We start from the raw sequence: 18,626 nt of genomic DNA on the forward strand, positions 1-18,626 counted from the left end.
GTACCGTGATACAGAACCAGCTGGCCACAAGGTTTGTATTTAGTATACCAAATGCTAACATGCTTTAATGGAATACTATATCCGGCACACCAAAATGCTAGATGACATACTCAAGAATGTATCCAATCACTTTACTGAGAGGGTCTTCTGTGTGGATAAAACATAGGAAAGGTCTGAACTCATTAGATTTATGCGTGTTCTCGTGTTAGACCATGAAAATGAAAGTCACTCAGTCATGTTCGACTCTTTGCAACCCCATGGACTGCAGCCTGTCAGGCTCCTCTGTCCATGGAATTCTCTAGGCCACAATACTGGAGAGGGTAGCTGTTCCCTTCTCTTGGGAATTTTCCCAAACCGGGGTCTCCTGCACTGCAGGCAGATTCTTTACCAGCTAAGCTACCAGGGAAACCCATGTTAGTCCATGGGGATATTTTAAAGACAGAATAAGGTCTCATGCATGCAAAAAAGCAACTTCCCTCCTCATACCTTCTACACAGAATTAGTAGGAATTAGTAAGAATTAGTAAACACTTGAAGAATTTTTGCAATATTCATGATATACTTAATCTCACTATTGAAAGCATTACACTTTTAAGTATTCCAAGCTAAAAACAAGTATTCCTGTCATACGTGGGAAAGAGCAATGTCAAAGACATAGGGTGTTAATTAAAACCTGGAGGAATACCAGATACATTCTGCCAAGTGTCGGATCACCAGGTCACCGATTAGAGGTGTAGTTTTATAACATGGAATGTTTTAAAGCATTCTGCTATCTTAGAAAATCATCTTTCACCCACTGCCTAATTACGTCCCCTCCCAATAATGTCTTTAAACTGCAGAGATCTGCAGAATGAAATGAATGCTACTACACAGATCGGAAGGAATAAAAGAGACCCTCGTTCAACAAAAACATTCCCCTTGTTGTCATATCAATCTCGAAACACTTTCCACCTTACCTAGGTGTTCTTTAGAGGTCATTCATCCTAGTTTAAACCTGGCATGACCCTGCTTACCTTAAAAGATTGCAAGCTAAAACATGGTAATAGGATTTGTTATTAGCCTTCTAGAAATGAGGGCAGTTAATGTATAATTAGCTAGTTGGATTGGAAAAGGCAATGGCAACCCACTCCAGTACTCTTGCCTGGAAAATCCCATGGATGGAGGAGCCTAGCAGGCTGCAGTCCATGGGCTCGCTAAGAGTGGGGCACGACTGAGTGACTTCACTTTCACTTTTCACTTTCATGCATTGGAGAAGGAAATGGCAACCCACTCCAGTATTCTTGCCTGGAGATCTCAGGGACAGAGGAGCCTAGTGGGCTGCCGTCTATGCAGTCGCACAGAGTCGGACACGACTGAACTGACTTAGCAGCAGCAGCAGCTAGTTGGATATTCTTACAGTCATACTAAAACTCATTTTTAAAGTTTTAAATTACTAGGCAACAATTTAGTTTGTCTTTAATGTCAGAAAAGAACAAGATAACTTCATGGAATTATAAGATAAGTGGCCATGGATGGGGAAAAATTTTACCTAGACACACTGATCACAAGCAAAGAAAGAAAAAACAAATCTATAAAGTCACAGTCACTTTCTTTGCAGCTATAGCCCCAAAGAAAGAAGAACATGGCTGTGGCTGTCTTTCAGGACCATAGCCTGGTTCATGTCCCACGATCCACAAAGCCTGGACTACTCCATGGTTCTAATGCTGACCGTCAGCAAATGTGAATGTGGTGTTTTTAATGAATTTCTGCTAAGTTGTTCAACCCAAGGAGGCCCCAGTTTTCTGTGCATAGCTAGTTAAATTCTTGGGCCACAGGCCAACACCAAATCTAAATATCTACAAACACACAAAGGAGGCGGATCATGAAGCTAGCACTGTAGAAACCATCAAATCCCAAACTCCAGCATATTTCTTTTTTATCTGTTGCAGGTGACATCTCTCCCTTAGTCCGAGAAACAAACTGTTCTACCTGGCCTCAGTCTAGACTCATAATGAAATCCAGCTGCTCCAAAAGCAGGATGACATTTGTGATTCCAACACGGATCAATACTGAGCTCTCAAGCCTGTTCAAACAGTAGTTGTTGGTGAGTCAATCATCCATGCAGACAGATAAATGTATCTCTTATCTCTACAACTACACTAAAATGTCTAGAAACATACCAAGCAAAACTCTGAAACAGCCTAAAGCATTATTGTAAGATACAGTTACCCTCAGGTACAATCTGAGTAGTCTGGAAAGATTCACAGACTACCTGATTGAAAACAGGGGTGTAACAACAATGTATGTCCAATATGGAAAGGCTTAAATTCACTTAGCAGCTTAAAGTCATTAAGTTATAGCACAGTACTATTAAGTAAATTTATGACTTAAAATTTTTCTAAATGCCTAGTAAAAGAAGCATTGTTTCTTCTGCCTAATTCCAATCTCAAAGTCCCCGAAGTACTCCTTTCATTGTAGTCAACTTCATTTGTCTGTTATTGACTCTCCAAATGACTCCAGGGGAAGTAATTTCCCAAATGTTGATTATTCTCACCAGCAAAATAAGAGGAGTATCCAGTCCATTGGCTAGCAACCCTAAGGGTGAGAATAAAATTATAAACTGCCCAATTTTATAAGAAAATTGTCTTCCACATTACTTGTTCACACTTAATCCACAAATAAGTAATTTATCAAGTCAGTCGAAAAATGAGTAAAAGGAAGGCTAGAGACTGAAACATAATTTGTGAGGATCAGGTATGCATGGGCCAGAAGAGTGAGAGAGAAACTCAAGTTGTATAATGCAGTAAAGGTACCTGACCTTCCAGGAGTGTGGGTTGAAAATACAATGATGGATAAAATATATTTTGGAGTAATAAGGAAGACTGGAAAACAGAAGAGGAGCTAAGAAAGCTACCTACGGCTTAATGAACTTTCCTTTCACCAGTCTTTAAAATTACAGTTGTTTTTGAAACTGAAATCCAGATTCCCTTGGCTGAACTGTAAGTTTTCCAAGCTTTTATCACTGCTGCCTGCAAGAGCAGAAAGGGATATAAAAAAAGGATGCTATCATACAGGAAGCCAAAATGAAATCAATCTTCTGATGGCATATGCTACTTTCCTTTTGATGTTGCAAAGAGTGACAACAGTAACTCCAAACTCAACAGACAGCTTCATATTGATGACAAGCAGCATCTTTAGAAAATTAACCATATTACCTACTATAATTCGTTCTCTGGTAAGGTACATAAAATTTAAAAATTACTGGGTGATTCAACTACAATTATACCAATTTTGAGCTTCTGAATGAACAAACTGCATGTACACTCGGTAAAGGAAAAGCAGGAGGAGAAGAGAGGCAGTAAGTCAAATGGGCTGCCAGAAATCAATTTTCTTTTGCAGGGTTGCAGGTGGTAGTCACGGTGGTAGAGGAATAAAGGACTGAATTTGCTACAAACATAAACACTGTTTATTATCAGGTAATGATGAGTATAAATCTGAAATTTCAACTAGGAATTGCCATTACAATAAAAATATGTATACATATTGCACAGTACATACCCAGGGCAAAGTTAATTGCAGGAAATTTCACAAGTACCTCCCTGCTCCTTACCATATTATACAGTAGAGGTGCTGAAACAAGTTTTGGTTACCAAGCTAAGCCTTTTGCTTTTCAGTTGAACACCCATGTTAACTTGCCAACTTTCTCCTATTAGTTGTTTCATATTAGGTTAGATTTTTTTTGTCCTTTGAACTAGAATAAGAATCACAGCAGGAGACTGAGTGATTCAGAATTTACCAATTATGAACTAACCTTCAGCCAGAGGGTTTAGCAGTTTGTAATAAAAATTCAGTTCAGATCTCAAGGTCAGATAAGTCTAAAAGAAACTTCAAGGTCACCTGAACCAATCCTTTCTACCAGTACTTTTATTAAATACATAAATTGTAGTTACCTGCTCCTAATAAGACTTTTCATAGAAGAAATGCTGGATTTTCTTGAGGAATAGTTTGGATTTGAGCAAAATGTCAAAACAATTCTCCCGTGATGAGTATAATTTTAACTGTACTCTAAAAATATTTCCTTCCTAGTTTCCTACACTTACCTATGTGTTCATGTTCTTGTATTATGGAACACTTAAAGGTAACTCATACACATGTAATTGGGAAATCAAAATTTGCTCTGATCAATGTGGTTTAATTCTTGTTACTAAGTGCTTTGCAAGGTAATACAAGAACATATTCTAAAATTTTGTAGATGTGATGAAACCTTAGTCATATTGGCCTTATGCTTGAAAGTCTATTATTAACCTTATATATTATGACTGTTGGTGGGAATCTAACATGGTACTATTTCGGCAAATAGTTCCTCAAATGGTTAAACAAAGTTATTGTATCACCCTAGGTACATACCCAAGAGAAAGGAAAACATATCCACATAGACTATGTGTGGACAAATATTTATAGAGGCATTATTCATAATAGCTAAAGGGCATAAACAACTAAAATGTCTATCATCTGACAAATAAAAATGGTATCCGTGCTGTAGAATATTACTTGGCCATAAAAAGGAATGAAATACTGATACATGCTACAATATAGATGAATCCTGAAAACACTGCAAGAAGTGAAAAAGCCAGTCACAAAACACCATATATTATATTAATATAATTCCATTTATAAGAAATGTCCAGAATAGGCAAATCTATACAAACAACAAGTAGGTTAGTTGTTGCCTAGGGCTGGGGGAGGGGCTGGGAAATGAGGGGGTGATAGCTAAAGGGTACAGGATTGCCTTTTGAAGTGATGGAAATATTCAGTGATAAAAACGTGGCAGTGGTGTAGTGAATAATTGTGAATATACTAAAAACTATCAAAGTATACACTTTACATGTGTATATTTTACGTATGTGAGTTAAAGTTCAATAAAACAGTTATTTAAAAAATCTATTCTGAGATGTGAGATGCTTGAGAATCAGCAAACCTCGTCCCCAAAGCTCCTCTGGTCAATAGTAAAAAAATTAGTCAAACTGAAGTCCAATTTACTTTATTGTAATTGGAACCAGCTTGCAGTATTTAGTTATGTACATTTCTAAAATGTGAATGCAGTTTAAGACAACACATCATTACATCAGATATTCCAGGCAGCCTGCCACGAGACATTTTTACCAAAAAAACCATCTTGAAGGGAATTCATTTAATAAACCTCAGAGTAGATGTTCTTTCCTGTTCCCTCATCTCCTTATAAGCTGCCGTTTCCCTAAACTCTCATGTTAAACAGTACTGGGCATGGTTAAGTCACTTATTAATTCAACAAATATTTGAACCCTTACTGTACACGAGGTACTGCTTTAGGCACTTGTACCTATGTGCATACACACACGAGACAAAGTCCCTGGTCTGGTGGAGCTTACAGTCTGATAGGACAAGATGAACAATAAACAAATTTTAAGGTTTTTAAAATAGAGGGTGCTGCACTATGGAGGGACATTATTTTAGGTGAAGCGGCCAGGAAAGGAGGCGTCTCTAAGAAAGCATGTTTGAGATGAGAAAAGAAGGTGCCAATCACACAGAGATCGGGGAGGACAACTCCGGGCAGAGGAAATTATTTCTGAAAGAATCGGGAGGAGGGAAAAAGAAGGATTAACTGTGCTGCTGATGACCAACCTCTGTGGTTCTTATCACCAGGTCAGTGCAAGGTGACTCGCAGATGGAGTCACCAAGACCCCTGGAATAAGGGGTCTTGTGTACCTTCAGACCACCAGAAGGTCTCATAACAAGAGGCGGCCGTCTTTGCTTAACCCCTGCCTGATGTGATCTTTCCCTCTCTGCACCTCTCAGTAAGTGTCTGCTGTCTGGACCATTCATTCTTACAAACACACTGGTGCGAGGCACTGTGCTAGGCATGCCAGGACTTAAAAGACCAATCAGAAGGGTGCCTTGCCAGCCCTTAGGGCAGCAAATAATCCAGTAGCACAGACAATGTCGGGGCAAACAACAAACACTAAGTAGAAAGCAGAAGCCACCACCGCCCCCTCGCCCCAAAAAAAAGAGCTGTAAAATTGAGCCAAGTCCAAAGATTACTTCCAGCTGGAGCATCAGGGGATGCTGATGAAGTGGGGGCATGAGAACAGGGAGACTCTGGGAAGCCTGAGAACTTGGTCATGTGGGGAGAACACACAGACTGATCTGTTGTATCCCTAATTAGCTTTAAATATATTTTAAAATATTTTTAGCTCCCCAACCAAGTTATAAGCTCAGGGAAATAAGACCTGATACTCTCTCTCTGTGACCTCAATTTACGTGCAGATTCACTGTAAGAGATGTCAGTTTCAGCAATGAAGGTAAGGCTAAATGATTCTTTGCTTCATAACAAAGTTTTGATTTTTGAAACAGATGATCTCCCAAACCTCCTAATTACATCATTTCATTTCAAAGGGATATTCCTAAGGGTTTTCCCAAAACTAAAAGGCATTACAGATAAACATGTATACAATGTGCTTCAGAATAACACATATATGTTTCTGTTTGTATTTGTGTGTCTGCATGTGAGTATCAGTATACCTTCATTTCAGAATCTTAAAGATTATTTCAAACTTTCACTGCTAAACCAAGTCTGTACTCATGAGAAAATATGTTTTTTCACTGATTAAACTTTCCCACCAGGCCTTCAAAATCCCTTCACATTCCCAACAAAACATCTTAAACCAGAGAAGAAAATCCAAACAACTTTTTTTTAGGCATTGTCTCAACATCTCTAAAAAATATTCCATAGCCAAACTCACCATAGAGAGCTGTCCAAGTTTGATTAATTACATCTAGACACACAGTTCCTGACCTGAAACAGATGGAAAGAATGGCATTAAAAAAAAAAAATCAGAAAGTTAGTTGCATGTATCAGACAACTAATTTTATCATCAGAAATATTTTTAGTAGATCATTGGGGGAAAAAAAAAAACAAAAAAACAACTCCAAAGAATCCCAATTGGTAAAAACAAGATGAGGAGCAGAATATACAAAGTCTTAAGGGTCTCTTTGCAAACTGAAAGGGAAAACCAGTAACTATACAGTGAAGAAACCAGACAACACCACAGCCAGGTGATGAGAATTAACACTGTAATCAGGGTAGACAGACTTGTGTGCCTCCAAATGGAATACCCTGGGGAGGACACAATCTTATCTTTCGGTTTTCCAGTCTTAAGAGCATACTCTGAACCTAATAAGGGAAAATCAGACAATCCCAAATTGAGGGATAGTCTATGACATAACTGGTCTTTATTCTTCCAAAATGTCAATTCTGTACAAATCTGAGGAATGGTTTCAGATGCAACTACTTTAAAGAAACATGAAAACTAAATGCAGTAGATGATACTAGACTGGATCCTTTAATGAATGAAAAAGCACATTACCAGAATACGGCAGTAGATGAAAAAGTACTGCATTAATATTCATATTCCTGAATCTTATGACTATATTACAGTTACAGAAGAGACCATCTTTATTAGGATGATTGACAGTTTTAAAAGACAATGGGGCATGATACACACACACACACACACATATATATACATACAACCTCTCAGAGTTCAGAATACTTCACATGTATACACGTGTGTATATATGTAATATCAAATTTTAATGCTATGACAATGAAAAACTGTGGGACAAATAGTATTCTAAATTGCCTTGGAAGTAGAAAATAGGAGGCACTTTTAGCACATTTTAAAATACCACTAAGAAAATATTGGAAAGAAAGGGGTAATTGTGATTGATTAATTGTTTGCTTTACTCTCAAGAACTGAGAAATACTTCAGGGGCTGAAAATAATACACTCTGTACACTGAAGACCAATCTCTGGACTGTCTATGCAAAGAGATGGAGATGTGGAATAGTACAAATGTTAGCTGGATATCAAGGGAAATGAAGGACTCGTTCGTGACAATGGAAAAAACCAAGGAGTCCAATAGCAGACTTTGAACTAAGTGGTTTAGAATATCATATTCTTGGATTCTATAGTGTCAGTGACCTTTCTGACAGTCCTATCTGTTGATAAAATCCAAAAAGATAATTGAGACTTTTTTACAATACATAAACTCTAATCAAGGGCAGTTGCTGCTAAGATTTAAACATTTTAAAATAGTTACTTACGCTTCATCAATGTTGGGATGGAAAATTTTATTCATGAATCCTGTAAAAAGAAATGTTAATTAGCAGCAAAAAGTATCCAGAGAACAATTAAAGTATTTCAGTACTGGAAATAATTTCAGTATTAGGATAACTCACTACTTTCAATCTTAGATCTTTGGTTACTGATTAGACTATATTCTCCTGACAGTGTCAATTACTTAAAATATATCAGCATTCTATTAATCAAATGGGCAAACTTTGAGAGCAATGAAGCTTCTAATAATCATTAGATTATTAGAATAATCTAATGAAGCTTCTAATAAACACTAAAAGAATTATTTTCTGAGTTATGATGATACTTGCCAAGAAAATGTATAGTATTAAATGGTTTATAACTAGTGCCATGATAAAAGTTAAGAAAGCTACTCTGACTTTCCTCCCCCAAAGTTTTATTGTTCAATTTCTAAATGTGGAGGTTCTGCATTTGAACTTCTCCTTCTGAAGCTCAGTTACTGGCATCATTGTGCTACACTGTGTGCGGAACATGAATGAAGCTGTTGAAACACTGAAGGAGTACTGCTTCCAAACCACAAAGGATTTCATAAGAAGAGTGACCAAAATATTTCCTTTAACTTTAGTCTACTCATTCCAGGAAACCCAGTTTTGATTAAAATTGGGGCAACCAAGAAATTGGGCAAGGTGTTTAAAAAAATTCTGTAAGATGGCTATATTTGTCGGGGATTCAAGCTTTTTGATTTATTCCTAGAAAAACAAGTAGGTATAGACTTTTAAACAAATGTATTGGTATTTAACTTCTGAAAAGAAATTATTTTCTAACATAAAACCAGTGATTTAATCCATTTGCATACGAGCAAATGACGCCCTCTCAAGCAGAGCCCACCGTCAAAGCTGGCGTTTTGTCATCTTCACCGCCTAACTCCCTTTTAAGACTTCCTTATTCAGCTCCCTAGTTTCAATAAATTGAAGTTCCTTACTAAGGTGAGCATCACCACGTCCCAATCCCACCCTCCCTCACCCCATAGCTCACATTCACCTCTTTCATTCATTCAAAATATATTTGTTCAACATCTGTGTATCAGGCACTGTGCTTATTTAAGGTGCAAAACCAAATAAAGACAGTACACTATTCTTGAGGAGGTCACGAGACAGGAGCAATGGGACAGGAGACATGAAGAATAATTGCAAGATGCACAAAGAGGTGACAGGGAAGCATGCATGAGGAGAGGAAGATTACAGGAAAGAGGCAGACAAGCGGAATCAAAGGAGGATTCTCAAGGATGAGGAGTGACAGAGGTCAGCTCCAAAAATCTAAGAAATTTCTCTAGACTTAGAAAATGGGGATTAGACTAGATGAAGTTCCAGGCATTCCAACCCTTACTTGCTCAAGCCACTCCAAGTACTAATCATGGTTCCGATTTTTGTTCTTTAATCTTTGGTGTTAAAATAGCTTAATGCTTTATCTACCTACTATTAAGAAAGTCCATGCAATCTTTAAATTACTCTGATGCAAAAGGATTTGTGTCCAATTACTATGTCATATTAATTTTTCATTAAAGATGTCTCAAAGTCTAGATTCCCAAAGTATGTGTTTATAAGGAGATTACAGTAAGCCAATGGAAACATTCATGCCTTAAATGTTAAAAGAAAAGGCAGGATAGAAGTTCTACCTAACCTTAGAAAAACACTAACACATGTATACAACAAGACCCGTGAGGATACCTTTTGCTGTAGTGTTTATAAAAACCAAGAACTAAGTTCAACCCCATCACCAAGGGACTGGAGAGATGTTGCACATCCTTGTACTGGGAGTCCTATACGGCTGAGGTAGTGAACTAGGTCGGTATGTATCAATTAGGATAGAGCCAAGGCTGAGGGGAAACAAAAAAACTGCAGGATGATATATATATGCATCATGACACCGTTCAGATAAATGAAAACAGAGCAAGACTGCATATTCTCTATGGTAACAACAACAGAAAACTCTACTGGACCAGCATATACCACATTTACAAGAGCGATTATTTTAGTGAGGGTGCAGGGTCAAGGTCATGGTGGAAATGGGGAACAAAATGGGGAACAGTGATCAAGGATGAATTTAATTTATAGAACTATACTCCTTTAAAAAAGAGATGGTGCTTGCTTTGGCAGCACATATACTAAAAAGAGATAATGTGCTTACATATTATTTGCTCTTTTTTTTTAAAGTGTGCACACAGATAAAAAAACTGGAAACAAAAATGTACAAATATTAACAGTGCTTCATTCTCAGGGGTGAGGATATTTTCTCCACAAGTTCTAGTGAGGTGGACACACCCAGAGCCTGTTACACAGAGTGAGTAAGTCAGAAAGAGGAAAACAAATATCATATATTAACACACATATATGAAATCTAGAAAAGTGGTACTGATAAACCTATTAGTGGGGCAGGAAAAGACACGCAGACATAGACAACAGACTTGTGGACACAGCAGAGGACAGAAGAGGGTGGGACAAATTCGGAGAGTAAAACAGCTAGCTAATGACAAACCAGAGGGTGTGGGATGGGATGGGGAGTGGGAGGGAGACTCTAGAGGGAGGGGACGTATGTATACTTATGGCTAACTCCTGCTGTTGTATGGCAGAAACCAACACAACACCGTAAAGCAATTATCCACCAACTAAAAAAAAAAAAAAAAAAAAGCACCTCCACCTCTGTACCAGAAGTAGGACTACAGCAATGGAAATGGGCTAGAAGCAATGAACTGTCAGAAAACTAAATAAAGCATCACTGTTTAATCTAGGAACCCCACTCCTGGCTTATATCCAGACAAAACTTTTAATTCAAAAAGACACAGGCACCCCCCATGTTCATAGCAGCACTATTCACAACAGTCAAGACATGCAGACAACCTAAATGTCCACTGACAGATGAAGCAATAAAGAAGATGTGGCATATATACAACGGAATACTGCTCAGCCATAAAAAAGAACAAAACAATGCCATTTGAAGCAGCATGGATGCAACTCGAGATCATCATATTAAGTGAGGTAAGTCAGAAACAGAAAGACAAATAGATACCACATGATATCCCTTATATGTGAAATCTAAAATATGAACAAATGAGTCCATCTATGAAGCAGAAACAGAATCATGGATGTAGAGAACAGATAGGTGGTTGCCAAAGGAAGGCTGGGGTTAGCAGATGTAAGCTTTTATACACAGGATGGAGAGCAACAAGGTCCTATTGTATAGGATAGGAAACTATATTCAATATCCTATAAGCCACAATGGAAAAGAGTATTAAAAAAAGAAAATATATGTATAACTGAATCACTTGGTACAGTAGAAATTAACATCACATTGTAAATTAACTATATTTCCATAATAAAAATAAAAGAATGAAGCTTCAATAATGTGATGTCACCGGGGACCTCAAAAGTATAAGCCAAGGAAACAGCCATGGTGAAACAAGCCTGAAATGTTTATCAAAACTGTCTCTAAAAGAATAAGGTGCCTGACTCCTTGTACAAGGTCTGGAGATTACATTTGGCATCAATACAGTTTCCACACCGTTTTCAATTAAATCTAGATTTTGGCTTGGTTGAGTTCAAAACTACATAAAAAAGAGAACCAAAAGGGGCTCAGTAAACATATTCTTTAGTAACAAATGGGTTGGAGCCCAGTCCCCATTGTCCCTGCTGAACCCCATCTAGGTGTGATGTGGAAAGCAGAACCTGACTGGAAGGGTCAAAGTGCTAATAGGGGCTTGACTTCTAGTCCCAACCCTGCCTTTTAACTGCAGGCCTTGATCAGGTCACTACACTTCTGTGGGCCTGTTTATTTACCTGCAAAGAGAGAAAGCTGGACATGATCTCCAAACCCCCTACTCTTATTTCTGTTTGTAAAAGGACGATCAGTTCTAAAATCTAGGATTTAATAACAATGGCCAGAGCTCTGAGAACAGAGAACTTAAGGAGAAATGGCCAATGGTTAAGTCCACTAAGGAAATTAATTCTGTGAGGGCACATTCTAGGTACAGAAGTATTCTGGAGAATGTAATACAAAGCTTCTAACATGCTAAAATACCACAAAGAGATACAAAAATCTGCTGACTATTCCAAAGTAGGCAGAAATGGAGTTTATAACCTTGCCACTGAGAAACAAGCACAGCCAGACCAACTCTACCAAAAAAAACAATTTCCACAGTACAGTCATCTCTTCCTACACCAGTTTTTTTCTATTGTTAGAAAAATTACCCGATGCAAATAAATGGAAAGGGGTATGTGTGTGTGTCTGTATACACACACACATACATATATACACACACGTCCTTTACATTTGTTCTTGGACAAGCTGTGGGAAGCATTTCTGGCAAAGCTATTTACATTCTGGATAATGATGGCAACAGTGGAACTTTTGCACAAGGAGGGGAGGAGACGGATAAAGAATAAGCTAGGAATTCAGGGAAGGAACGTTCTCAGGACTGAGCGTGTTTGCCCTGGCACGTTTTCCTTCCTTTTGGCAAAGCTATCACCACCCTAATGAATTTGTCTGCAACAACAGAATTTTCCCAACACTTGTTTCCATTCGACCAGGAACTATTTTGAAGATATTTTAAGAGAACATGTTTTGAAAACTGCTTTTATGGAAACATGACAAGTGGAAGCAGCAAGTCATTTTTAATCCACATAGGATTTTATTCACTACCAGACATCTTCTAATGGTACATTTCAGTGATTTGTTCAGATAAAATTCAGAACTCGTTCCAATTTTTTGGACAGTTATTCTCTGGTATGGCTCAAGCACTTATAAAAAGGGGGACAACAGGTACAAACGTTTAGCTGAACAGCTTACCCCCTCTGTCCTCTATCTTTTATCAGAAGGAAATCAGATTTGTAATTCTGGAGGAGGAATCCAAACCATGCTAAGCTGACGCAAAACTACACATCTTAGAAAATAAAAGCACAGATTATTAAAATAGAAAAATATGCCATGCTTTTGCTTGTTTCACTCACTCCAACAACTCAACTGCTCTAGAGTTGACCCACAGGCTAATAAGCAGAGAAAGTAAATAATACCATGCCGAGTCATGCTGAAAACGTTTTTTTTTTTTTTTAAATTTCAGACTGTTTCTGTATCCAATCCCAGGAGGGGATCTGTACAAAGTTGTACACACTTTCAAATAACTGATACTGGATCAATATATAAATAAAGGAGGCAGAAATTAACCATACTTTCCATCTTTGTTCCTTTTATTCGTGGGGATATTTTTAGTGATCAAATTTGTGGGTAGAATGAAATACCAAGGGCCAATCACCTATTCAGAAATTGCATCCAGAATAATCTTGGAGAAATGAGAGGTCAAACAAGGTGACTCATGAAACAAGGTAAATCCACCCTAAGGTAAATGGGTGAAAAGCATGAAAGGCAGAAATGAGAATTTTATCCTAGAGAAGAAATGAACCTGGACTTCAGATGGTTGGGGCAGCTGTGGCTGATACAATTTAATTATAAGCTTATGAATCTCTGTAAGAAAGTATTAAGTTACTCTGGTGTTTCATCTTCAGGACAAATACCCACATAAAGTAGACCATTCAGAATAAAAATGATCAATTCTCTATTTTTAAAGTAGATAGAATTATTTAAAATATATTTATTAAAGATTAAATCCTATCTTCCCTAGCAGTGTCTCAGACTATAAATTTTTAAGGGCAGTAACTCGGGTCTTCATTCCTAGCGTGCAGGAGGTGACTGGACTTAGGATGCTCCAGCTGAAAAGGGGCGTGGATGCTGCCAGCTTCGTGGTGACCGCTCTGCTGCCAGCTTTGTGCGTCAGTGCTCCTCAGACAGATTTTTCATCTTACCTCAGCCAGCCAGGCCCGGCCTGTGGCAGCCCGCACCCAGGCAGAAGTCTCTTCCGAGAGCTGAGCCTTTCCTACTCAGGACAGCTGGACCTGGGCCGGTCTCTTCTTGAGTGAGGAACCAAGCAAGGAGTTCACTCTCATTGCCCTGTGTCATGGGAACTTCTGAACTGATCTTGTGTGTGTTCAGGAGATCTAAACTCAACAAGGGGTCCTCTTTTCTGTTTCTTCCTTTCTCTCTGATAATATGGAATCTGAGGAATGGGCTGGATGGATAAGAAAAGTTTATTTATAACTAAGAAAAGGTGAAGTGTTATCCTTCAACAGTACAACTCTTCTACCAGCCTAGTAGATTACCAAAACCTGCTCTCTGGCAGTTCCATTTTTTGGAAGATCACCTTCTTTTTCCTGTCTCCACAGTTTATCTTTCACTCTCCTGGTCACTCATAACCACACTGACTCAATCAGGCAGGATTTATTTTCATGGTCAGAGGCAGGGGAGTATGAGCAGAACATCCTGGACGTGAAACTTCAAGACTTAATTTCAAGTCTCTGCCACTTACTATACAAAGTTGGGGTTAAAATACCAGGCTCCAGTCAGGCTGCCTAAGTTCCACTTAGACCTACTGAATCTCTTAGCCTGTCTCCTTGTTCATAAAGCTGGGTTAAGTAATGGTATCCACACATCACAGGAGTGTCACCAAGATTTAATGAATATATGCAGAGCATGTGACCAGTAACTGGCACACAGTAAGTACTCAGTAATGTTACTATTAGCTGATAGAGTTCAGGCACATAATTTCATATCACTTTCCTCATCCTAAAAATGAAAATATCTGCCCCAATATAACCTTCTCTTAATCCTTCAGGAATTGTCAAGTGCATTATAAGGTATTTTGATTATGGGATATTAGTTTGTTTTTTTTTTTTAAATAACCCTATCACACTGGAAACGGAAAATACAGCTACTCTAACATTTATTATTAAAAAGACTGTTCTGATTGCATTGGCATATGGAAAGAACACTGGAATGGAAGCTAGAAGGCAGACTCTGCAACTAGTCAGCAATTCTGCATCTCTGCCTTCCTAGGTCTCATTTTTATCATCTTTCAAATAAGGGAACTGGATGGTATAAAACACCAAAGTTCCTTCTAGCAATATGGTTTTCACCAACCATGGTATTCACAAGAATATGAACAAAATCTTCAACTGCATGAACAAGCTTTCCCAAAGGAACCAAGATATTATTTAGTTTTTAAAGTTTTAAATGAATTTCATTTAACTAAAGAAAAATGAAGCTAAGAATATATGTTTTCATTAGACTACCAGTCCTAAAGGGAAAGTGAATTTTATGCCCAGAAAACGACAGAATAACTAATCAGCTCTAAAGCTAGAGGTTATCTACTATAGTTAAAGTAGGACCTAACCTAAACAGTGAGTGAGGTAGGATTTCTATACAGCAAATGGAAAGACTATATAATCATAAATTGCCAAAGGTAGAATCAAAACTGACATCAGCCAGCTTCAGGAAGGAAATGGGTGAATCTTCTCACAGAAGCAAGCAAGAATAAAAGCAAAGCTACCCCTCAGAGGTGACATGGGGAAGGGAAATGAAACCGACTACTATTTTTATTCTGGCTATACAGCAAGATGAAGCTAAGTGGACTTAGATATTGCAAACTGTGCACAACAGGTTTTTCAATGAAAGGGCCAATTTGGCAACTGACTTCTTCCATCACTGAGAACTTCAGCACTTGGCCCCCAAGTTTCTCCCCCATCAACTCCTGTCATTTTTAGTGACATAACTGCCTATACAGACCATCCTCTTCATACCCTAGCCTTTCAGTTATCTCAGCTTCTCCTCAATGATCTTTCCTCAGTTCTATCTCATTCACACTCCCAGGACATGCTTTTGAAGTCTGTCATCCCTACAGACGGCTTCACTTTCAAAATCACAAATTCAGACATCCCCTCTCCAATGACAGTCTCCTATCCTTGTCAAAGCGCTTCCCACCCCCATGCACAATTCTTTGGTCTGTGAACTCTAATCCACTGGCCCTCCCCTTTTTCTACCTGTGTATGTGCACGCATGCACACGTGCTCAGTCGTCTCTGACTCTTTGCAACCCTATGGATTGTAGCCTTCTTCCTACCTACCACCCTATTTTCACTCCTTCTCCATACTAAGTCTAAGAGCTATCACCATCATCATTCTCTAGCACTCTACTAATTCCCTGCCCTCTCCCCTCCAAAATGCCCGTCTACAATGGAAGGATACCAATCATTCACAATGTCTATACTTGGACTTGAGGATGCCACTAAATAGGCATTCACTCACTGACTCAAACAATATTCTTCTGCAGAACAGGCAATGCACCAAGTCCTGAGTTGGGGAGATAGATTTTTAGTGAACCATACCCAGGGACTGTCTTCATGTATCTACTGGGTTGGCAGGGAGAAGAGATGTTAAGTAAACAAATATACCAGTTTTTAAAAATACACTCTATAATCTTTTGTGGATTCAACATTCCCTATAATTTTCCTCTCTCCTTTTTGTAGTAGCTTGCTCCCCCATTCTCCAATGACTTGTACATTTTACCAGTATGCTTCAAATCTCTCCTTCCCTTTGGTCCTCCATTTCTCACTTAATAGGACTTAATAGCCCTGTGTATTTTTCACGCGAAAGTGGGTGCTAATCAGCAGGACCCCTCATTGTCCCCAACAACCCCCCATGCTAATTTCTCCTGCCTGAACAGCTTGCTCATATGTCCATGGTCTTCTCAAGTACCAGTCCTATCTTGTCCCTTCCTACAGTGTCAAAGGCACCACTCCTTCATCCTCTCTTTCTAGACATCACCAAGCTTTCCCTCTCTTCTAGACAACTCGCTACAACGAGCATATAAACATCCTTTGAAATCTCCTAGAAATAGAAAGCAAAGCCTTCCTTTTATCTTCCTCTAGGTACTAGCCTCCTTTGTATGCTTTACTTAATACAGACGGATTTCTTCAAAGTAACATGGATCTACATCACAGATTTTCAACCTTGGCACCTTGACCCAACCCACTAGTATCTCTACTATTTCCCCACAACAGCAGAGTGGTCACTGAACCTGTTTAAAACACTGCAATGATCTTTTCCATTACATTAAAAATATAACTCAACCCTTTAATCTGGCCTACGAAGCCCTAATAGGGCCTCGCCCTGCCTACAATTTGGACCCTTTCTCATATCTCACTCTCTACCCAGCCTTCCAGCCTCATCTCTCTTCCCTGAGCAAGCCAGCTAAGTTCCTGCCTTAGTGTCTTTGTCTTCACAGTTTTTCTGCCTAAAATGCTCTATCTCTGACCTTGGAAGATCAGGGCTGGCTTTTTCCCCCTTTTCATTTAAACCCCGGCTTAAATTTATTTTGTCAAAGATCCCTTTCCTGAACACCTAATCTAAGACAGCTATCATGACTGTCAATTCTATTACATCAATTCTCTAAATAAACCTATCAAGACATTAAAAATTTTGCTTTATCAGCCCCCCATCCTCATTTACCCTAAAAGGATTTAAGGGTCAAGAGACCAATCTGTTCACTTCTGTGTCCCTAGCACCTAGAATAATGCCCTGCACATAGCTGGTGCTGATACATTTGTGGAGCTGATGTGAAGAAATAATATAAGCTGTATCCATTTTATGAGAAAGTAGGTTCTATCTCAGATGCCAAACATAATCTTTTCAAAATCATATCCCCAAAAATTTCATTTTCACAACACCAGTAAAAAGAGAGCTTTTAACAATGGCTTATGGTCTCATAGCATTATCTTAACATTTTTTTTAAGGAAATTCTTCTACTAGAACCTTGTTTCTATTGGAATTCAAAAAATATAGATCACTACACAGTAGCACTTAAGTAACTATTTTTAAACAGGAACTACATTCAAACCCAAAGTTATAAAAGTAGAGAAGTATACTGGTGATCTTAATGGACTTTAGCTTCTTCAGTCTAAGAATTCATTCTATTTGTGGAAATACTGTGGTTCAAATCAGTCTTTGTTAAATGACTGACCCCAAACCTCTCATGAATGACACTCCTCTCTATTTCAAATCCTGGTCCACTCCTGACTAAACATCACTCACTTAAAGTCACTCACACTAGTTCCTGAGGGAGTAACTATACAATGTTTCCAACCAGGAAGAGGCAAAGGAAAATGCTAAGTATTCTAAGCTCTAGAGTTAGTCATACACCATATTAGAGAACTCCATTCCAAAAATACTGTGAGGTAATTTCTGGCCATGGTGAAATAAAAAGTGTATTATGCCAGAAGAGTCTGCTAAATCTGTCAATGAAAAAGGTGAAACCATTTCCCTTAACCACTGGCACAAGTAAAAAGAACACGGTACACTGATCATCAGAATACCTTTTTAATTAAGAACTGGCAGCAGGCTGGGAAATTCAGAAGGAAGTCTGAGAGGTTATCTAGTCTAGTTTCCTTTTGGAACAGAATGACCTAAAACCATTCTATTTAGATGATAGTCTGAACTAGTAAAGGCCACTGGTATGGGTCAAAATAGCATTCTAATTTTTGTTATTGCCCATGACTTTCATTTTGTTTCTATTTACTTAAATGGATTTGACTACCTCCTGCCATATGCTATTGACATCAATCATACTGTGGAATG

The 18,626-nt window shown here is 38.4% G+C and overlaps 1 protein-coding gene across 2 annotated transcripts in view; it reads right to left on the bottom strand.

Annotated features, from left to right (window-relative positions):
* Positions 1-18,626, bottom strand: part of UBE2H (ubiquitin conjugating enzyme E2 H) — a 103,135-nt gene that overhangs the window by 20,381 nt on the left and 64,128 nt on the right. For both annotated transcript variants that reach the window (XM_025291519.3, XM_006043406.4), the window contains exons 4-5: positions 8,121-8,160; positions 6,758-6,810 (exon numbers count right to left, since the gene is read on the bottom strand). In XM_025291519.3, the coding sequence (XP_025147304.1) occupies positions 6,758-6,810; positions 8,121-8,160 (93 nt within the window). The remainder of the gene's footprint in view (positions 1-6,757; positions 6,811-8,120; positions 8,161-18,626) is intronic.

This window comes from Bubalus bubalis, chromosome 8 (genome assembly GCF_019923935.1).
Source record: "Bubalus bubalis isolate 160015118507 breed Murrah chromosome 8, NDDB_SH_1, whole genome shotgun sequence".
Classification (NCBI taxonomy): domain Eukaryota; kingdom Metazoa; phylum Chordata; class Mammalia; order Artiodactyla; family Bovidae; genus Bubalus; species Bubalus bubalis.